Below are 23,937 nucleotides of genomic sequence, written 5' to 3'. Positions count from 1 at the left end.
CTTTTGGTTTTCACATGTAATTGATGCCATATTTAATTGCCTATTGTAATGGTAATTATTTTATTTTATTTTATTTTATTTTATTTTATTTTATTTTATTTTATTTTATTTTATTTTATTTTATTTTATTTTATTTTATTTTATTTCATTTGAACATGCATCAGATTACAATTGAATGCATCCCATAATCAGTTCACAGTTCCACATGTCCAAAAGGAGTAGGAAGAAGCAAAGCTTATTAAATCCTACCTCTCCATCTGGTAATTTTACAATCAGTAACTGTTACATTTGTTCACTTCCTGCTTTCCTAATATAGTTTTTTATTTTATTTGTTTTTTTTTTATTAATTTAAATATTAAAATTAAAATATAATTATAGTTAAAATATTTTTATTAAAATTTTAAATTAATGCAAAAAATTAATTACTTATTAATTTTCGCACAAAAATAAAATTAAAATAAAAAAAAATACAAAAATGAAAGAAAAAAAACTTAAATTACACTAGGAAAACAGGAAGTGAACAATTTTTTTTTGTTGTTTTTATGTTTATTTTTTCATTCATTAATTCATTCATTTTCTACCGCTTATCCTCACGAGGGTCGCGGGCCTGCTGGAGCCTATCCCAGCAGTTGTTTTTTTTTATGATTATTTTTTATTTTATTTTATTTTTGTCACATACCAAAGTACTCGGTGATATGAGCATCCAATGCCATAATGGGTACCATAGTAAGTGTCAATATAGTGATATATATAGCACATCATGACTGGTTCAAGACTCTTCATCCTTGTATTTAGCAAACATCAACTGCTTGTATTGTTTCTTGTGTATGTTTTAGTAATTTCCATTTGCCGTTCTATGGTTATCATCACATTGCCCCCTTTTGACACGACTGGTACGCCACGCGGCTGTGGTCTCACGGCACAGAACAAATTGCAATGTTCGGTGCGTAGTCGCCGTGTTGTCAATTTGCAGACGTAATGATGTTGGCGCTTGGAGCTTTACGGGGTTGTGGTGGAGCACAGCAGGCTGCAGGGGGAACGAAACAACGATAATCCCTCAGCCTTTAGCTTTACTACATGCGCAAGTCCTGCAAGGGGGGGGGGGTGAAAATGACGCATGGTGCGCCGACTGGGATGCAGCTGCTGCTCTCTATCTTCACCTCAGAGAGCGAGAGATAATTAGAGGCAAGATTGCTTCCAGCGTCCGGGGGAATGCGCTCATTTTGCGTAGGTTTTGTCTTCACGCTGCGGCCTGATGAGGAATAATGCAAACGCTATCGGCCGTCGTTTTCCCAGGACGCCGCGCTTCAACCGGCTTAATAACTCAAGTCGCTAAGGACTCCTCCGAGTTTATGGTTTTTTCGCACGGAAACCAGGAAGAGGCGCACGGAGGGCTTCTTGTATCGAGAAAAACCTGCAGGGTTTGACTCTGTGAGCTTGCGGCGCGGCGCACCTGTTTAACTTGTTTCTCTTTGCGTTGACAACGGGCGCGGCGTCGTGAGCCGAGTGATGGATTGTCATGTTGGAATCCCATTTTTAACAGACAAAGTTGCCCATTAATCTCTGCCTCCCCGGGAAGGAACAAAACAGGGACACAAGGAAATAAGCGTTCCTTAGAGCAGATGCGGGGGCCGTCCTGTATGTACAATAAAAATACTCATTATATGTAGTACTCATTATATATACTACGTAGGGGCTTTTTCAGACACTTCAGACCTCTGAGGTTTTTTTTATGTTTTTAGAATTGCATAATGGCCTGAATGAAATGCTTTCACGGGCCGTGTATGGCCCGTGCACCGCAGCTTGCTCACCTGACAGCATACTTTCCAGAACTCATTTTCAAATGCAGTATGTTATTTTTTTACAAAATACTATCCTCATTTACCATCTGACTGATGTGGAATTTTTAAAGCCGATACCGATTCCGATATTAGTGCTAATGACAATTTTCCATTTAAAAATACACCTGGAAGACCCGGGTTAGATTCTTTGCTCCGGCATAATAATAATAACAATAAATGATTTTTATATATTTTTTTTTAGAATTTAAATGTTCATATTTAAATTTTTTTATTTTATAATAATAATAAAATTATTATTATTATTAGTAGTAGTATGGTAATAATAATGCTAATAATAATGAAAATAATAATGATGATAATAATACAAATATTATTATTAATATAATAGTAATAATAATAAATGATTTTTATATTTTTTATTTTTATAATTTAAATGTTCATATTTTTATTTTTTTATTTTATAATAATAATAAAATTATTATTATTAGTAGTAGTAGTATGGTAATAATAATGCTAATAATAATGAAAATAATAATGATGATAATAATACAAATTATATAATTATATAATTATATAATATAATTACTATTAATATAATAATAATAATTATTATTATTATTATTATTATTATTGTAATAATAATAAAATAATAAAATAAGAATAATATAACATAATCATATTCACTGTATTAATAATAACAATAATATTTATGATGATTATTATTTATAATAATATAATAATTATGCTAACTATATGCTAATTATTATGCTAATTATTATTGTTAGTGTTACTACTACTACTAGTATTATTATTATTATTATTATTATTCAAATTGTCCATAGGTATGAATGTGAGTGTGAATGGTTGTTTGTCTATATGTGCCCTGTGATTGGCTGGCCACCAGTCTAGGGTGTACCCCGCCTCTTGCCCCAAGACAGCTGGGATAGGCTCCAGCACCCCCCGCGACCCTTGTGAGGATAAGCGGTAGAAAATGAATGAATGAATGAATGAATGTTTTGCAGAGAATCACAAATCCAAGGAAATCCAGCTGGAATAGGTGCACGTTCCGGAAGATCTAGAAAGTTGTCTGCGTGGGTTTACTGTGTGTAGTCGCTCTATAGGAGCCCACAACTCAATACAAAGGCTGGAAACTCGAGCATTTAACAGAAAACCTGAATGAAAAGCAGGCTTGCGGACGCCTCATGTGGTCATGGGGGGCCCTGTGGGCCCCGCGGTTGGTGACCCCTGGTTTAGTCGGTTCTAATACTTGATAGCACATCCTATCAGTGGTGTTTGTGTTCAGAAAAACACATCTAAAGGATTTAGGGCCCCTGCACATGTGAAGACGTTAACATTTTTTTTATAGCGCTATACTTTCCTATTGATTAAATAACATTTATCCGAGCAATAGTGTAGCTTGCACTAAATCCCGGAGTGAAATTAGTCAGAGGACCGTGTCGGCAGTGATATAAAATCAATGCTCAAGCTCGGGGAAGAATGTCTGGAGGTACTTTTCTTTCTTTTTTTTTAACTCCATTGATGAATGATTCAGAGCCATTGTCTTCATTAAATCCGCTCGCCGCTTTGGTCTTGAAGTATGACTTTGATTCTTGTTTAATGCAGCTCATCTTGTTTGGGAAGGGGGGGGGGCGGAACTGCACGTCAAACATGTTTCCTTTTAGGAAAAAAAAAAGAGCTTAGCTTAGAAACAAGGGAATGAAAATGAAAGTGAATCTTCCTGGAAATAAAGATGGATACTCTAGGACAGGGGTCTCAAAGTCAATTTACTTGGGGGGCCAGTGGAGCTAGGGTCTGGGCGATACTGGGCCCGCATCAGGTTTTCCGCAAAAAAAAAAAAAAAAAATTAAAAACAGAAAAATTAATAAACTTTGGTTTACTTTTTATTTTTCTACACAAAATAAGATTAAAAATAAATAAACAAATCCAGAATAAAGAAAATCAATCAATCAGTAATAAATAAATAAATATAATAATAATAATAAAACGGCAAATAATAAAAACTTAAGAAACCACATATAGTTGGTGGGTAGACAAATTATTTTTTTCATATTAAAATGAACAAAGCATTATTAGAACCCTGTAGACATGACAAAACACGACTATAGTCACATTTATACTCTTTTTATTTACAACATATTGCGCAACTGCAGGGTCTTGAGACAAATGCTAACTCGCAAACTCGAGAGCTAGCAACCTAAACGGTAGCCTTCAAGTTATTTCCTTTCAACTTAAATAGCCAAAAACTTACCACTTCCACACGGATAGGGAGGATAACTATTAACAGTTATTTAACCTTTAACATGAACATTAATCAAACGTAATAATTTTTTCTGGGTACATGATACCATACAGCATCCATATCAAACTTGCGCGGGCCGCACTAACATTAAACTTTCATATCAAGGCGGGGGCCTCAAACTGGTGTCCTGTGGGCCACATTTGGCCTGTGGGCCGCGTGTTTGAGACCCCTGCCATACAGCATCCACTAACATTAAACTTTCATATCAAGGCAGGGGCCTCAAACTAGTGTCCTGCGGGCCGCATTTGGCCCGCGGGCCGCGTGTTTGAGACTCCTGCCAAACAGCATCCACTAACATTAAACTTTCATATCAAGGCAGGCCTCAAACTAGTGTCCTGCGGGCCGCGTGTTTGAGACCCCTGCCATACAGCATCCACTAACATTAAACTTTCATATCAAGGCGGGGGCCTCAAACTAGTGTCTTGCGGGCCGCATTTGGCCCGCGGGCCGCGTGTTTGAGACCCCTGCCATACAGCATCCACTAACATTAAGCTTTCATATCAAGGGCCGCGTGTTTGAGACCCCTGCCATACAGCATCCATGTCAAACTTGCGCGGGCCGCACTAACATTAAACTTTCATATCAAAGCGGGGGCCTCAAACTAGTGTCCTGCGGGCCGCATTTGGCCCGCGGGCCGCGTGTTTGAGACCCCTGCCATACAGCATCCATGTCAAACTTGCGCGGGCCGCACTAACATTAAGCTTTCATATCAAAGCGGGGGCCTCAAACTAGTGTCCTGCGGGCCGCATTTGGCCCGCGTGCCGCGTGTTTGAGACCCCTGCCATACAGCATCCATATCAAACTTGCGCGGGCCGCACTCACATTAAACTTTCATATCAAGGCGGGGGCCTCAAACTAGTGTCCTGTGGGCCGCATTTGGCCTGCGGGCCGCGTGTTTGAGACCCCTGCCATACAGCATCCACTAACATTAAACTTTCATATCAAGGCGGGGGCCTCAAACTAGTGTCCTGCGGGCCGCATTTGGCCCGCGGGCCGCGTGTTTGAGACCCCTGCCATACAGCATCCACTAACATTAAACTTTCATATTAAGGCGGGGGCCTCAAACTAGTGTCCTGCGGGCCGCATTTGGCCCGCGGGCCGTGTGTTTGAGACCCCTGCCATACAGCATCCACTAACGTTAAACTTTCATATCAAGGCGGGGGCCTCAAACTAGTGTCCTGCGGGCCGCATTTGGCCCGCGGGCCGCGTGTTTGAGACCCCTGCCATACAGCATCCACTAACATTAAACTTTCATATTAAGGCGGGGGCCTCAAACTAGTGTCCTGCGGGCCACATTTGGCCCGCGTGCCGCGTGTTTGAGACCCCTGCCATACAGCATCCATGTCAAACTTGCGCGGGCCGCACTAACATTAAACTTTCATATCAAAGCGGGGGCCTCAAACTAGTGTCCTGCGGGCCGCATTTGGCCCGCGGGCCGCGTGTTTGAGACCACTGCCATACAACATCCATGTCAAACTTGCGCGGGCCGCACTAACATTAAGCTTTCATATCAAGGCGGGGGCCTCAAACTAGTGTCCTGCGGGCCACATTTGGCCCGCGTGCCGCGTGTTTGAGACCCCTGCCATACAGCATCCATGTCAAACTTCCGCGGGCCGCACTAACATTAAGCTTTCATATCAAGGCGGGGGCCTCAAACTCGTGTCCTGCGGGCCGCATTTGGCCCGCGTGCCGCGTGTTTGAGACCCCTGCTCCAGGAGCTCGAATCTGCGGTTTCCAGCCTGTTTAAACACACGGCGGTGCGGTGTGTGTATATACGTTTCTATCATGTACTGGTGCACATTTACTATATTAAGCATGGCTTTTGAATAATTAATGGAAGTAAATGGGAATCTAATGGCTCCTCCTGCTTCCCGGATTAAATCACGAGCCAAACACTAAAGCCGCTCGTTTGTCTTGTTTTTGTTTTCATTTTATAGTTGTTAAAAAAAAACCACATATAGATCATGAAATATGGTCTAAATATGGTATATTAGAGGTATATAGACCACAAAATGAGGAAAGTACTTCCGCATTATAGCGGTTACTAGCAAACTCACCCAAATCCAACTTCATTCAGAGAAGTGGACTCCAACATCATTCCACTTTTAGCGGACATCTTGTTTTAATCAAACCCACCCGATGAAAGCGTACCACATCGACATCCCTCAGTCTGATTACCGCCGCACTCTTCAATAAACCAAAAAAAAATGACAGCCACATCGCCGCTCGTCCGCTCGGCGTTGGCTCACGCTCTGTCATGCTGGAGCCATGTTTGCTTTCAGTGCCACAGGCTGTCCATTTATGGCCTCGCTATCAGACCCGCACATGTGCAAGTGCAATATTGATGTGCCCTGAGCTTTGATAGCATCTCCATTTAATCCTTAAAAGTCCCAGTATGAATGAGAGCTTTGGTAATGGAGGGGGTGAGAACGTAGATGATGACCATCTCAGTCTTATTTATTAAAATAAAAAAATCTATGGAATAAACTGATGCCCTTCAGGGTATTTTTTGGGTCAGATTTGTGCATCCGAGTGAGATTCGAAGCAGAGGAAAAGCAGACCTGTAATAAGTTTATTTGAGGAATAAGCATGGGCTAAATACACAACCCTGAGGGACTCTACACTTGAAAGTAATCAGGAACAAAGCTTTTCTTGTGGATACCCAAATAAAAAGAAAACCCACGCATGCACAGGGAGAACATTCAAACTCCACACATAGAGATGGCCGAGGGTGGGAGAGTGAGGTCTGCACGCTAACCACCAGACCTCCGTGCAGCCGTGGTCACCAGCCAATCACAGGGAATTTGGAGTCACCAATTAACCTAGCATGTTTTTAGAATGTGGGAAGAAACCGGAGTACCCGCAGAAAACCCACGCATGCACGGGGAGAACATGCAAACTCCACACAGAGATGCCCAAGGGTGAAATTGAACCCTAAGCTCCTAGCTGTGAGGTCTGCGTGCTAACCACTCGACCGCCGTGCAACCCAAAACATACATATTTTAGCTAATGTTACTTTGTTTTGCCAAAATTAAGTATTTTCAAGGCGGCACGGCGGTCGAGTTGTTAGACCTCACAACAAGGAGACCAGGGTTCAATTCCACCCTCTGTGTGGAGTTTGCATGTTCTCCCCGTGCATGCGTGGGTTTTCTCCGGGTACTCCGGTTTCCTCCCACATTCCAAAAAAAAACATGCTAGGTTAATTAGCGACTCCAAATTGTCCATAGGTATGAATGTGAGTGTGAATGGTTGTTTGTCTATATGTGCCCTGTGATTGGCTGGCCACCAGTCCAGGGTGTACCCATACAGCTGGGAAAGGCTCCAGCAACCCCCGCGACCCTGGTGAGGATAAGCAGTAGAAAATGAATTAATGTTATGAATAATAATAGGCAATATTCAACCACAGAGCAGCATGAAATGAGTTATTATTGTTTAGGAAAACCGGAATTGAACATGAATGGGGACGAAGTGATGAGGTACGACTGTATCTCGACTCCCATGCAGCTTTGACACCAAGGCAGTGGAACCCTAAGAGCTACTCACATCAGAAATTTGTCTCACTTGCTTAGTAATTAATTACATGCCATTTGTAACGGTTTTGGGTTTTTCCTGGGGGGGGACGCGGGGGACGCTAAGCCTATGCTTCCCAGCATTCACTCGCACTTCAATGCGTCCTTTATTTAGCTTCCTCTGCTGCCATAAATGAAATCTTTATAGCCACCATATACAACTTCATTACTGTGATGGCCTTGCACAGTCTGACTGACCATTGATTTTTTTTTTTTTTCTTCCCACATCATGTGACCTGTAATTTGTCTTCTGAACAGTGTTTCCTTTAAGGAATAATGGAGATACATCATAAAGCCGTGACATTCACAGCCGGTAGAGACGTAAAAACTTTGACCACAAATGTCATGCCAAGTGTTTGTGTCGCATTCTTAACCGACCAATTCTTAACGCAAAAATAACGATGCCCATAATCATTCACTGGTGGCCAGCCAATCACAGGGCACATATAGACAAACAACCATTCACACTCACATTCATACCTATGGACAATTTGGAGTCGCTAATTAAACTAGCATGTTTTTGGAATGTGGGAGGAAACCGGAGTACCCGGAGAAAACCCACGCATGCACGGTGAGAACATGCAAACTCCACACAGAGATGGCCAACGGTGGAATTGAACACTGGTCTCCTAGTTGTGAGGTCTGCACGCTAACCACTTGATCACCGTGCCGCCTTGACAAAACTTAATTTTTGCAAAACAAAGTAACATTTGCTAAAATATGTATGTTTTGGGCTGCACGGTGGTCAAGTGGTTAGCGCGCATAACGATGCCCCTTTAATTCATTCATTCATTTCATTAATTTATTCATTTTTACCGCTTTTCTTCACAAAGGTCGCAGGGGTTGCTGGAACCTATCCCAGCTGGCTTCAGGCGAGAGGCGGGGTACACCACTGAACTGGTGGCCAGCCAATCACAGGGCACATATAGACAAACAACCATTCACACTCACATTCATACCTATGGACAATTTGGAGTCGCTAATTAACCTAGCATGTTTTTGGAGAAAACCTGCACATGCAAACTCAACACAAAGATGGCCAATCGTGGAATTGAACACTGGTCTCCTAGTTGTGAGGTCTGCGCGCTAACTACCCAATCGCCGTGCCGCCTTGAAAAAATGTAATTTTGGCAAAACAAAGTAACAATCGCCAATTAGCCTAGCATCTTTTTTTTGGAATGTGGGAGGAAACCGGAGTACCCGGAGAAAACCCATGCATGCACGGGGAGAACATGCAAACTCCACACAGAGATCGCCGAGGGTGGAATTGAACCCTGGTCTCCTAGCCGTGAGGTCTGCGTGATAACCACTCAACCGCCGTGCCGCCTTGAAAAAACGTAATTTTGGCAAAACAAAGTAACAATCGCCAATTAGCCTAGCATGTTTTTTTTTGGAATGTGGTAGCAAACCGGAGTCCCGGAGAAAACCCACGCATGCACGGGGAGAACATGCAAACTCCACACAGAGATCGCCGAGGGTGGAATTGAACTTGCTGCTAACCACTCAACCGCCGTGCCGCCTTGAAAAAACGTAATTTTGGCAAAACAAAGTAACAATCGCTAATTAACCTAGCATGTTTTTTTTTGGAATGTGGGAGGAAACCAGAGTACCCGGAGAAAACCCACACATGCACGGGGAGAACATGCAAACTCCACACAGAGATGGAATTAGGGTGGAATTGAACCCTGGTCTCCTAGCTGTGAGGTTTGCGTGCTAACCACTCGACCACCGTGCAACCCAGATGCCCATATTAATATGTACAAATATTTTAGAAGTTGCACTCCGTTAGTCGCGTCCATTGCAAGGTTTGTTTACCTCCGTTTGTTGTTCAGTTTCAGTGAGCGGGTTAATTGATGGAAATCCATCCCGATCAACAACCAATGAATCAATATCATCTCCATCCTGGATTTTAGCCCGTGTGATGCATTCAGGGATGTCAGCGGTACATCGTAGAGGTGGATTGTTATGGAGCTTCTTGCTCTTACTTCCCTTTAAAATGATTTGATGCCTTCAGGCATCCCTTCCTCCTGCCTCAACTCTCCGCCACCCCCCCCAATCCACTTTCATCTGCTCTCCCCTTCTGCTAGGTAGGCAAGTCATGATGGTGATAATAATAGTACACCTTCAAAAAGCCCACCACTGCTCACAGCAGGCTTTTTTTTATTGTTTTTTAACAAACACAGATGTTTTGGAGATATCATCGAGATTGGCTTTAAACACACACACGTTGTTATCATGGCCTCCAGTGGTGGAAGTACAAAAGAATCTGGAACACCGGATATCACCAGCTAAAGTTGTTTTATACCGCGGTCAAAATCTGGGCCCTTTTAACGTCAGCGTTGCTGTTCCGGATTAGCATTAGCATTAATTAGCATGAATCTGATAACTAGCCATTGAAATGTCAATGGTAAGAAATGGTTGAATATTTGTTGTGCTAACGTTTCTTACTGTGTGATGTCTTTGTGAGGCCTTTCGCAACATTTAGCTAGCGGCTAGTTAGCGACAAGCTAACCTTTGATGTGGATTGTTTATACAACATTTTTATGTTTTACTGTTTTGGTTTGAGGCAGCACGGCGGTCGAGTGGTTAGCATGCAGACCTCACAGCTAACTAGGAGACCAGGGTTCAATTCCACCCTCGGCCATGCGTGGGTTTTCTCCGGGTACTCCGGTTTCCTCCCACATTCCAAAAACATGCTAGGTTCATGCTAGGAGGTATGAATGTGAGTGTGAATGCTAGGCTAATTAGCGATTGTTACTTTGTTTTGCCAAAATTATGTTTTTTTTTTCAAGGCGACACAGCGGTTGAGTGGTTAGCGTGCAGACCTCACAATTAGGAAACCAGTGTTCAATTCCACGATCGGCCATCTTTGTGTTGAGTTTGCATGTTCTCCCCGTGCATGCGCAGGTTTTCTCCAAAAACATGCTAGGTAAATTAGCGACTCCAAATTGTCCATAGGTATGAATGTGAGTGTGGTTGTTTGTCTATATGTGCCCTGTGATTGGCTGGCCACCAGTCCAGGGTGTACCCCGCCTCTCGCCCGAAGACAGCTGGGATAGGCTCCAGCAAAGCTGCTTGCCAACCGCCAATAAACAACAGAAGAAGAAAAAGAACGCAGTCTGACAACTTTCCGATTGAGCGGGTACAAGATACCTCAATCGGATTGGGGAAAGGAATATTCCACCCTTGGGAATCCGATTATATATTCATTTGGATTGGCACTTTTCTTTGGGAATGAGGTCTACACAAAGGTTACATTTTTTTCCGTTTGAGCAAATAACCCGAATGGAATTGGAATATTTGGGTCCATGTATACGTGGCTAATGTTACATAATGTGGTTGATTACAAACTAAAGTACAACGATCGGACTCAATGCCGAAACTTAGCCCCTTGAACTTTGGACTTTTAAGACTAAAACGGTCACAACCAACTGAGTGGGTACAAGATACCTCAATCGGATCGGGGAAAGGAATATTCCACCCCTGGGAATCTGATTATATATTCATTCGGATTGGCACTTTTCTTTGGGAATGAGCATAACCTGGTTGATTACAAACTAAAGTAGCACGATCGGACTCAATGCCGAAATTTAGCCCCTTGAACTTTGGACCTTTAAGATTGTGTGTGTGTTTTGGGGAGGCCCACTATTGAGTGAAATCCACAAGACCCAACATTGGTTCCGGAAAAAAGCTAGTTCATCCCCAAACAAAAATGGATCGGAAAGGTTCGATTAATTGATCGTTCGTTTGCCAATTAATAATATTTCTCCAGTGTCCATAATTAGTTCTAGTTTTTACCGTGAGAAAAACCAACCGATAACTGGACTTTGGTCTTTTCAGAAACCCCAGTGATTAACGTCCGCTAGCTCCCCGGAGTCCGTCAGTGACACGTCTTTAGGACTACTTATCGCCCATTTCTTTCTATTCTTCTTCTTCTTCTTCTCCCGGATGTTGGCAGTCCGAAAAAAAAAATAATAATAATAAAAGTCATCATCATTAGCTCCAAGCGCCTTATCTTCTTGTCATTTTTTAAAACCCTTCCGCGATGAGTCTTGTCTCTGGGATTTAGCTGATAATGATTGGTGCGGCCGTGTTCACGCTTTAATGGCTTCCCTTTATCTTCACAGGCTCAGGATACACATTGTGGTCGCTTAGCAGACAATCACGAGAAAAAAAAAAAAAAAATGGCACGCTTGTGTTTTTTTTTTTTTTTTTTTTTTAAGGCTTGATTAAACTTGTGTCAATTGTTATGTTCCAAACAACGGCGCTACTGTAATCCGTCATTATCGTGTCAACTGTTGATGAATGTTTTTGAGAAACAGCCGTGTTATCTTTAATGAAGATCGACATCCTTGGAATGCTCGGTCTAATGACGTCTTATATGTATATTATATCATGGCGCTGGAACTGAAAAAAATGGGCGGGGCTTGGTTTTGGTTTTGTATATTCTTGGTGGGGGGGCGGGGTCAAACCAAACTTCAGGTTTCAGTAAAGGAAAGCACGCAAAATTAGAACAAATATAATATTTATTGTTAAATTTCCTCGTCATTTTGAAGACCGTCCTTAATGTGAATATTTTGAAAGGAATTATCCTCATTCAACGTAAATCAGATGTGGACACCACATCGTTTTTTTTTTTTTTAATAACTCAAATCCCTAGCTAAATTATTTAAACTGGCAACATAACTATAGGACATTATCATATGAAAAAATGATAGAAAATATTGGTTATTAATCATTAATTTTTCATTTCATTTGAACATAAATACATAAATAAAAATAAAAATATGAATAAAAATATGAATAAAAATATGAATAAAAATATGAATAAAAATATGAATAAAAATATGAATAAAAATATGAATAAAAATAAAAATAAAAATATGAATAAAAATGAATAAAAATATGAATAAAAATACAAATACAAATAAAAACAATAACAAAAACAAAAATAAAAACAAAATAATAGTAAAAGTAGAAGTGCAAGTAGAAGTGCACATAGAAGTACAAGTAAATGTAAACAAAAATAAAAAACTAAAAATAAAATTAAAATTAAAATTAAAATTAAAATTAAAATTAAAATTAAAATTAAAATTAAAATTAAAATTAAAATAAAATAAAAATAAAATAAAAATAATAGAAGTAAAAGTAAAATAAAAATATAAATATATATAAATATAAAATATATGAACTTAAGCTTATTAAATCCTACCCCTCCATCTGGTACTTTTACAATCAGTAACTGTTACATTTGTTCACTTCCTGCTTTCCTAGTATAATTTTAGTTTTTTATTTTTATTTATATTATTTATTTTATTTAAAATTAAAATTAATTATATCAGAAAAGCAGGAAGTGAACAAATGTAACAGTCACTGATTGTAAAAGTACCAAAATAAGGTGTAGGATATAATAAGCTTTGCTTCTTCCTACTCCTTTTGGACATGTGGAACTGTGAACTGATTATGGGATGCACTCAATTGTAATCTGATGCATGTTCAAATGAAATAAAACCATTACCTTAGATTTTATGCCTTTTTTGCCTAAATATATCCTGTAATTTCTAACTTTAATGTAAATATCCTTCAAATACGACAATAACAGTACAATAACTTTATAATAATACTACAACATAACTGTAGTTTGACATATACTGTACAAAGATTAGATTAGGTAAAATATTATAATTTGAACTCTTTGCAGAAGTTATCCCCCCCCCCCCGACTGTACAAAGAGTGGTCAAGTCCACTTTGGACTCTTCCAGTGGAAATGACAATGCTATGAATTATTTGGCGCACCTGCGCTCCTTCCTAGCTTGTTGCCCTCTCTCTCTCCTTCATACCCCCCTCGCCCCCCCCCCCCCAATGTGATGCAACACTAAGCTATGTAGGGTGAAGATGCATTGTACTATGGGAGCCTTTTGAGTGCTTGTGTCAAGGAGGCTCACACGCGTTGCCTCAGCCCTCTGAGCCATGCAAATAATTGTGTTCCTGACTGATGTCCCATGCATTTTTCATGCCAACAGCTTGACTGTGTGAGTGAAAAGTCCCCCCCCCCCTCTTCACCCAGCCGCCGCACTGTATTGTTCACCTTCTACCTTGACCTCTCCACATGCACTTTTGCAGCCTCTATCAGTGAAATCAATGGGATTGATTCTCCCGGGGTTAATGGATTTTTTTGCCGCCAAGGTGAGGAGGATGCACTTTAATCGTGGCAGATCTTAAATATTTTATCAGCCATGGCCAAAAGGTTCCGAGATGGAGTCGGCGATGCTCAGGACAAAAAAAAAAAAAAAAAAAAAAAATGACAACAAAGAGAGGAGGTCCATTGTGCATCTCGGCAAACTGCGCTAACAATAGGGACCGAATTTTCACTTCAGTGGGTCGTGGCAAAAGAGCAAAGCGGGGGGGGGGGAGACGGAATGAAGCGGAAATAAGAGACAAGCGCGTCTGCGTCTGGCGGAAATTGGACTGTTTTGCATTCCAGATTCCACAGGATTATTTTGGGATTTAAGGATACGGTGCAAGGATGTATAAAACATGCTGACAGTGCCTGGAACACCGCAAATAATAACAATATGGTGGTAGCGTGGTGGTCTTTCTTTGATTGTCAGTACTCCCGTGATTATGTAAGTATCCTTGGGGCACGATACTGAACCCTCGGATGCTGCGTCATCAGTGCTAACTGATGTGCTAACAGTGGCAAAACAATACGTTTGTTTGCTTTATGCATAGTGGTAGCAAATGTGAATCATTGTGATTTTTAGGTACAAATATTTTAATCTCAGTGTCAACTTTTTTTACAACTTTTTTTACACCAAAAAATTATGCAAAATTCCATGGAAAATATCTTGGTTGTGTAAATTTTTAGCATTTTTTTTCATAGAAAAAAAAGTAAAAATAAATGAAAAATAAATGTAAACTGTCATTGAACCATTTGGAGTAGAGACAAGGCTTTGGCCTTTTGTGGCACAGATAGACAAACAACCATTCACACTCACATTCATACCCATGAACAATTTGGAGTCGCCAATTAAGCTAGCATGTTTTTTTTTTTGGAATGTGGGAGGAACCCGGAGTACCCGGAGAAAATCCACGCATGCACGGAACTCCACACAGAGATGGCCGAGGGTGGAATTGAACCCTGGTCTCCTAGCTGCGCGCTATCCACTAGTCCGCCGTGCCGCCCCATTGTAATTTTAGGTACAAATATTTTAATAATCTCAGTGTCAACTTATTTGGTACACTTTTACACCCAAAAAAATTTGCAAAATTTCCTGGAAAATATTTTGCTTGTTTAAATTTTTTGCATTTTTTTTCCATAGGAAAAAAAAACAAAGTAAAAATAAATAAATAAATAAAAAATAAATGTAAACTGTCATTGAACCATTTGGAGTAGAGGCAAGGCTTTGTACCCGGAGAAAACCCACGCATGAACGGGGAGAACATGCAAACTCCACACAGAGATGGCCGAGAGTGGAATTGAACTCGGGTCTCCTTCTTATATTATTTTACTTTCAAAACCTGACATTTTGGGTGGCACGGTGGTCGAGTGGTTAGCGAGCAGACCTCACGGCTAAGAGACCAGGGTTCAATTCCACCATCGGCCATCTTTGTGTGGAGTGTGCATGTTCTCCGGGACCAAAAACTAGTTGCTAGGCGACTCCAAATTGTCCATAGGTATGAATGTGAGTGTGAATGGTTGTTTGTCTATATGTGCCCTGTGATTGGCTGGCCACCAGTCCAGGGTGTACCCCGCCTCTCGCCCAAAGACAGCTGGGATAGGCTCCAGCACTCCTATGTCCCTTGTGAGGATAAGCGGTAGAAAATGAATGAATGAATAAAATTTTGTACACTTATTTAAATTATCTATAATTATTATTTTCTTAGCTGCACTGTAGTCGTGTGGTTAGCGCGCAGACCTCACAGCTAGCAGACCCGGGTTCAATTCTACCCTCGGCCATCTCTGTGTGGATGCGTGGGTTTTCTCCGGGTACTCCGGTTTCCTCCCACATTCCAAAAACATGCTAGGTTAATTAGCGACTCCAAATTGTCCATAGCTATGAATGTGAGTGTGAATGGTTGTTTGTCTATATGTGCCCTGTGATTGGCTGGCCACCAGTCCAGGGTGTACCCCTGGGATAGGCTCCAGCACCCCTTGCGACCCTTGTGAGGATAAGCGGTAGAAAATGAAGGAATGAATATTGTGTTAGTAATACCACAAGTGGTTAGCACGCAGGGGACCCGGGTTCAATTCCACCCTAAGCCATCTCTGTGTGGAGTTTGCATGTTCTCGCCGCCAGTCCAGGAAGTACCCCGCCTCTTGCCCGAAGACAGCTGGGATAGGCTCCAGCACCTTTTGCAACCCTTGTGAGGATAAGCGGTAGAAAATGAATGAATGACATTTTCAGCTACAATACAGAATCGCCTTGTGCAGGTGTACCTAATGTAGTGTCCATGTGCTTTCTTGGGGCCCGGGGGAAGAGGAGGGGGGGGGGGGTCTGCTGGCCTGAGTCGGTGCTGCTGCCAAATTCCTAAATGAAGATAAATTGATCCCTGCAGGAGCAATAAGACGGAAGACGAATCCACTACGCACGAGGAGGTTTTTCTTCCTCACGTTCTACAAGTCTCGCCATCCTTTTCCCGTCATGCCTCTGTTGCCACATTCTCCTCGTTTTCACCCCCCTTTCCCAACCGGCTCCGTAAGCACAGCAGGGACGTGTGGCGTCGTTTTTCGGCTTTAATGAAAATGTACACAAGTAATTGGCCTGGGGACGGCGGCTCGGCGGAGTGACGCATTAACATTCTAATACGCTTCTTTTAAAAGGCGACATATGTTGTCTTATTAAAGCGCGACTGATGAAGGAGGTGCGGAAAATCAATCGACGTTGCGCTGGAAAAACGGGATGAATAGCACGAGGAGAGAATAAACCTGCCCCCTTTTTTTTTTTTTTTTTTTTTTTTTTAGCTATCCGCCAACAAGCCGGCAGAATGGATTCTCCCATTAACCTCCTCCAGAAGCACTTGAGTCCTATTAGAACGTGCGAAACGCTCCTTCACGGTATTAACCCAGGACTTCCCTGAGCTTGATTCATATGCCCCGGCCCAAGCCAGCGTGTTGTTTTGTTTCACGGTTTCATACCTGCGGGGCAACACGGCCCAAGTACGCAGCGCAGATACCTGCTGAGAAAGGCCAAAGTGTACACAAAGAATACACACACTACTAGAATACGCTACTCAATATTAGAATATCTGGCTTTCGGGTAAAAGTTCACCATGAACCTAAATCGCCCTCTATGACCTTCCGTGTCAACTTCTCGAAACTTCTCAATACACATGTCCGAGTTTTTTTTTTTTTTTTTTTTGCTATTTTTTGCACAACTTATTTTGTTCATGAATTATCAAATAAGTTTTCACAAAAAGGCGGACAGTGTGCCAGGGGTTTAGGCCATCACTGCGGACTTTGGTCTTAAGATCACGACCCGGTTCATGTCGGGTCGACTAAGCCAACAAAATGCATATATAACATAAAACTGCTTAGTTTTGTATTTTGCTGCAATGGCTTTTTAAAATGAAAGAGAAAAAAAAACAGAAAACTAAGCAGCTAATTCTCCGTAATTTAATTAAATTGATAAATGAAATTGATTAAAATTTAATTAAAAATATTTAAGAAATAATTCACTAATAATAGACAACAATACGCTCCTGATCAAAATTTTAAGACCAGTTGAAAAGTTTTGAAAAATTTTCAACTATTGGATATTAAATCGTTAGTCATAGTATATACCAAAAGTAAAAGTAGACTCTCATATTTCATTAGAATTTTTTTTTTCATAAGTACAAGAGAGGTATTTTTTTAGCATATTTTTATAAATATTAGAATTTAGCATGCTTTAAAATATTTTTATTTTTTTATTTTTTTAGCATATTTTTGTAAATATTAAAATTTAGCATGCTTTAAAATATTACAATTGAGTGCATCCCATAATCAGTTCACAGTTCCACATGTCCAAAAGGAGTAGGAAGAAGCAAAGCTTATTAAATCCTACCCCTCCATCTGGTACTTTTACAATCAGTAACTGTTATATTTGTTCACTTCCTGCTTTCCTAGTATAGTTTTTTTTTTCCATTTTTTTATTTTTTTTTTTGTTTGTTTTTTTGTAAAAAAAAATACAGATAATGACAAAATGTAAAAATGATCCGTAACTCATCCCTGGTTATTAATACACTGCATTCTTGTTAATATATATATTTTTTATCACATGTTAGCATCTTGCTAATACATGTAAACAGGAACTGGAAGTCAGCTGAAGTCACTAGTGGTGGACTATGTATTAACACGGAATATTAACACAAATTACATTTTATAGTTTTTATATTGTTATAGTACAACCAAAGAGGGTTTTCAAGTTCTGGCTTTTTCCTTGACGCGATGGCTAGCGCTGACTGCTGTTAGCAAAAGACTGTACTGTATTTGTTTACGGAAAACATGCAAGACAAGTTATACTTTCCTGCCTCTCACTTATTATGTATTGTGTGGGGAATCAATACTGAATGTTCCATGTTCTCGCCGCGCCCCCACTGCTAGCGAATCTTCACATAGACTCATTCAGTCAGGCTGCATTAACAGCAACAGCAACACACCAAGCTACGGTCACAAAGGCTGACGGTCAAGTAAACCTTTAGATGAAGACACCACGAACGGGGGGGCTCCGTGCTCGGGGGATCAACGGAGGGCTACCACGTATGGGAAAAGGTCAGACCTCTCGCTGGGCCAGGAATGCGAGGTGAAGTCAACGGGAGATGTTTAAGGTCGGCCTGATTCCAATTCAGAGCGGCGCTTGCTTGTGATATCTGCTGATGCTGCGGCGGACATTGTCACCATACAAAATATGGTAATGGTAATGGTAATGGTAATGGTAATGGTTTTATTTCATTTGAACATGCATCAGATTACAATTGAATGCATCACATAATCAGTTCACAGTTCCACATGTCCAAAAGGAGTAGGAAGAAGCAAAGCTTATTAAATCCTACCCCTCCATCTGGTACTTTTACAATCAGTAACTGTTACATTTGTTCACTTCCTGCTTTCCTAATATAGTTTTTTTTATTCTGATTATTTTTTGTTTTGTAAAAAATACAGATGACAAAATGAAAAAATGATCCAAAAGTTTTTTTTTATTTATTTTTTATAATTGTATAATTTTTTATTAATTTTTATTATTTTATTTATTTTTGTATTTTCCCTTTCCCTTTCCCTTTCCCATTCCCTTTCCCTTTCCCATTCCCATTCCCATTCCCATTCCCATTCCCATTCCCTTTCCCTTTCCCTTTCCCTTTCCCTTTCCCTTTCCCTTTCCCTTTCCCTTTCCCTTTCCCTTTCCCTTTCCCTTTCCCTTTCCCTTTCCCTTTCCCTTTCCCTTTCCCATTCCCATTCCCATTCCCATTCCCATTCCCATTCCCATTCCCATTCCCATTCCCATTCCCATTCCCATTCCCATTCCCATTCCCTTTCCCTTTCCCTTTCCCTTTCCCTTTCCCTTTCCCTTTCCCTTTCCCTTTCCCTTTCCCTTTCCCTTTCCCTTTCCCTTTCCCTTTCCCTTTCCCTTTCCCTTTCCCTTTCCCTTTCCCTTTCCCTTTCCCTTTCCCTTTCCCTTTCCCTTTCCCTTTCCCTTTCCCTTTCCCTTTCCCTTTCCCTTTCCCTTTCCCTTTGCCTTTGCCTTTGCCTTTGCCTTTGCCTTTGCCTTTGCCTTTGCCTTTGCCTTTGCCACTCCCACGCCACATTATGTTGTATATTTGTAATATGAGGTTTCCAGCTCATATTTTCATCTATTGTGATCCCCAGAAATTTATTTCATTTGTTTGTATTTTTCTGGTGCGTGTCCTTTCTGCTTGTTACCAAACTACATGATTTTAGTTTTACTCAGGTTACTTAAATAACCACTTCCACCTCACAAAAACAAACAGGATTCTTCTCATTTGATCTGATCCGACCGCAGCGCATTCCAGTCGGCTTTATTCAATCAAAATGTCTGCCGATAAAGTACGAGGTTTGTGTATAGGACATTAAAAGTGATGCCGTCGGCGTCACAATCATAAATAAACCTTTCCCGTCTCGAGTTCCACTTTACAGGCGATGATAAAAATCTGCATAGTCAACTGAAAGTTACGGGATGACAGTTTGTCAAGCGTACATTTTTTTTGTTGCCCCTATTTTATGACAGGGACTCAAAGGGGCGGCGCAAAACTAATCATGCAGCAGTCACTTCTTCTTGAAAGAATAACTGCGTATTTTCCCGCGTCTGATTGTGGCGAACAAAAGAGCCTGAATACATTGGGCTGCGGTATGGAAATGGATCTCATTGTTAATCCAATCCAGCAACGAGCATTGCTGGGTTTCTGTAATGACTCACAATGAGGACTAAAGAGTGGCAAGTGGTCTCCTTCTGTATTTATTTGATAAAGGAGAACTTCCCAGCATGCATGGTTTTTTTTCTTCTTCTGCAGGAATAGAATATGTAAAGACGAGTGTGCTTAAACTCTGGTGCTTAAATATTCAGAGCTAACGGTGGAACGGTTGCAGAACTCCGGGGGTTTTTAACCTAGGTCATTTTGCTAAACATAAATATAGGCTTCCTGCTTGGAGTTTTTGCGCGGTACTGGTTCATAATTCATCGCCAATATGATGAGCAGTCAGTCACTTAGCTTGGGGGGAAATGACCTCAAGGGTCAAATTCTTCCGGGGGGCCCGGAACTACAAACGATCAAAACGCTAACCCAAAAAAAAACAAAAAAAACAATCCAAGCTAAGCTAACACGGTGACCATTGCCAACAACCAAAACAACCACAATGAACTCATCATTTTAACCCAAAATGTCAAAATGCGATTAATCACGATTTAATATTTTAATCAATCATTTAACCGTGCAATAAAAAAAACAAGGTGCAGGCCCCCAGGTCACACTTTGGACACCGCTAGTCTATCCTGACGTTGGTACTATTAAGAAAGTGTCGGTCCAACCTCGCCAAAACACGACATTGCCAGGATTTTGATCCTATGAAAGCAACAATAACGTTCTTGGGCTTGATCACAGGCTGCACGGTGGTTGAGTGGTTAGCGCACAGACCTCACAGCTAGGAGACCCGAGTTCAATCCCACCCTCGGCCGTCAAGTTTGGGAACCCCTGACCTAAACCATGAAGCCGTGATGCTACGTTGTATGTTAAGTTTTCAATGAAATACTTTGGAAAGAACGGGCGGGCCGTATTTAAACACTTGGCGGACCGGATGTGGCCCCCGGGCCGTAGTTTGCCCACCTCTGACCTGGAGTATGCTGATAATCTGCTATGCCAAAAGTCTGCTGCCCGCAGCTCATACCGTGGTTTGTACAGATGATCCATGATTTCCATTTCCGGGTCGAGTGGTTAGCGCGCAGACCTCACAGCTAGGACACCAGGGTTCAATTCCACTCTCGGCCATCTCTGTGTGGAGTTTGCATGTTCTCCCCGTGCATGCGTGGGTTTTCTCCGGGTACTCCGTTTTCCTCCCACATTCCAAAAACATGCTAGGTTAATTAGCGACTTCAAATTGTCCATAGGTATGAATGTGAGTGTGAATGGTTGTTTGTCTATAAGTGCCCTGTGATTGGCTGGCCTTCCAGTCCAGGGTGTACCCCGCCTCTCGCCCGAAGACAGCTGGGAGGATAAGCAGTAGAAAATGAATGAATGAATGTGAGGACTTTAGCGTTAAAATAGGTATTTCCTATGACTTCCATTGTTAGCTAGCTCATATTAACTCGTTGTCTTGTACTAGAATGCATAGACAATGGGAAATAAATATGTGTTCATGTTTCACATAAGGATTGCGAATGATGGGCAAAATCCCCCCCCCCAAAATTTTGTTTTGAATAAATACATAAGATTAAAAATAAATAAATAAATGAAACACAGCTGCACGGCGGTCGGGTGGTTAGCGCGCAGACCTTGCATCTCGGAGACCAGAGTTCAATGTGTGGAGTTTGTTGTTGGAGTTTGTGCTAACGTTTCTTACTGTGTGATGTCTTGGAGGCCTTTCACAACATTTAGCTAGCGGCTAGTTAGCGACAAGCTAACCTTTGATGTGGATTGTTTATACAACATTTGAGTTTTACTGTTTTGGTTTGAGGCTGCACGACGGACGAGTGGTTAGCGCGCAGACCTCACAGCTAGGAGACCCGAGTTCAATTCCACCCTCGGCCATCTCTGTGTGGAGTTTGCATGTTCTCCCCGTGCATGCGTGGGTTTTTTTCCGGGTACTCCGGTTTCCTCCCACATTCCAAAAACATGCTAGGTTAATTAGCGACTCCAAATTGTCCATAGGTATGAATGTGAGTGTGAATGGTTGTTTGTCTATATGTGCCCTGTGATTGGCTGGCCACCAGTCCAGGGTGTACCCCGCCTCTTGCACGAAGACAGCTGGGATAGGCTCCAGCACCCCTCTGCGGTAAAAAATGAATTAATTAATGATTTTTTTTACCGGGTTGCACGGCGGTCGTGTGGTTAGCATGCAGGCCTCACAGCGAGGAGACCGGAGTTCAATCCCACTCTTTGCCATCTCTGTGTGGAGTTTGCGTGTTCTCCCCGTGCATGCGTGGGTTTTCTCCGGGTACTCCGGTTTCCTCCCACATTCCAAAAACATGCTAGACGACATAATTAGCGACTCCAAATTGTCCATAGGTATGAATGTGAGTGTGAATGGTTGTTTGCAGTGAATTGGCGGGAAATACATGTTAGCAACTATCATTTATATTGGGTATATTGGAAAAATGTATACCAGGGTATATAAAAATAACTAATATAATAACTATGCAGTGTAGCGGTCCAATTTCCCAGCATAAAAAGTTTTCAAACGTCTCTGCAATTATGGCTCGCCTCCGATGAATAATTAGAGTAATGACAAGCGAGCAAATGTAACACATAAGTCAATTGTGTTTGTACGCTATGTGACTTCGGCTATCACCCGCCGAGCCGTGCTTCCTAATTGATGGCGTAGCGCCGTAGGGAGGGTGGAGAGCGAGGCGGCGAGGGAGACAGATGACAGGAATCAGAGGGAACATGTCTGGATGGATGCGGCGAGAAGGAGGAGGAGGAGAAGAAGAAGAAGAAGAAGAAGAGCAGCGGGAGAGTTGTGTGTGTTGTTTTTTTTTGGGGGGGGGGGGGGGACGCTTCTCTCGCCGCCGCGTGACAGCAACGAGATGAATGGATAGAGCAGCGTATCCGCACGTAACATCAATTGTGTCCTGCTTTTTCTTTTTCGTTCCCAATCCCACTCCCTCATCACTCTCCACCTCTGCCTCTTTCTCCTGCAAAGACCCCCCCCTCCCTTCCTCCGTTCTGCGCTCCCTCCCTGGCTGGTCCCTCTCCCTCCTTCGTCTTAGTTTCCCCCCCAAAAAAAGGCTGCAAGAGCACCAAGCAAGCAGATTGCCATCGCCGTGACAACAGCTTCCCCCCCTAGTTCATGGGGGATTGTACCGGACCGGAGTGAAGTGTGTTCCTTCCGCAGAGCGGCGACAGATGGATGGTGCTCAGCAGACGGGACGCTGCGTGGTTGACCTGACGGAGCTAAGCGGCTGCCCTGAAGAGATGCCCGCGAGCGGTGAGTGTTTGTGGAGCTTCATGGAGCTTCCAGTATGTCCTCCACCTTCATGACATTAGTTAGACTCTGGTTGTTGTTGAGTCATTTGTCATGTTAGGATAGCCTTGTCTGTGTTTGCATGGCTGCTGGGTTGCTCTCTAGCCCTTTAACACATGTTTAATACCGTGTGTGTGTGTGTGTCCAAGAGTAGGAGATACAGGTGGACATAAATAGGGGCTGACTGTACTGTATCAGGGGTTCAGTCCCCACCTAGGGGACGGAAATGGAAATTCATTCATTTATTCATTTTCTACCGCTTATCCTCACAAGGGTCACGAGGGATACTGGAGTCTATCCCAGCTGTCTTCAAGGCGAGAGGGCTGGTTGCCAGCCAATCACAGGGCACATATAGACAAACAACCATTCACACTCACATTCATACCTATGGACAATTTGGAGTCGCTAATTAACCTAGCATGTTTTTGGAATGTGGGAGGAAACCGTAGAAAACCCACACATGCACAGGAAGAGCATGCAAACTGATGGTGGAATTGAACTCGGGTCACCTAGTTGTGAGGTCTGCGCGCTAACCACAAGACCACCGTGCAGCCTGGCAAAAAAAAATCATTAATT

General features: G+C 41.8%; 1 protein-coding gene across 3 annotated transcripts in view; it reads left to right on the top strand.

Annotated features, from left to right (window-relative positions):
• The first annotated feature begins 22,890 nt into the window (after nt 1-22,890).
• inpp4b (inositol polyphosphate-4-phosphatase type II B) overlaps nt 22,891-23,937 on the top strand; it is a 144,101-nt gene continuing 143,054 nt past the window's right edge. Inside the window, exon 1 of one of the 3 annotated variants that reach the window (XM_058082838.2) lies at nt 22,891-23,325. In XM_058082838.2, the coding sequence (XP_057938821.2) occupies nt 23,244-23,325 (82 nt within the window). In that variant the 5' untranslated portion in view covers nt 22,891-23,243. The remainder of the gene's footprint in view (nt 23,326-23,937) is intronic. The other 2 variants (XR_009131712.2, XM_058082851.2) reach the window with 2 other exon arrangements.

Source organism: Doryrhamphus excisus, linkage group LG9, assembly GCF_037039965.1.
Source record: "Doryrhamphus excisus strain RoL-2023G ecotype Guam linkage group LG9, RoL_Dexc_Guam_v1.1, whole genome shotgun sequence".
In the NCBI taxonomy this organism is placed as follows: Eukaryota; Metazoa; Chordata; class Actinopteri; order Syngnathiformes; family Syngnathidae; genus Doryrhamphus; species Doryrhamphus excisus.
This window is presented reverse-complemented; position numbering and strand designations above follow the sequence as displayed.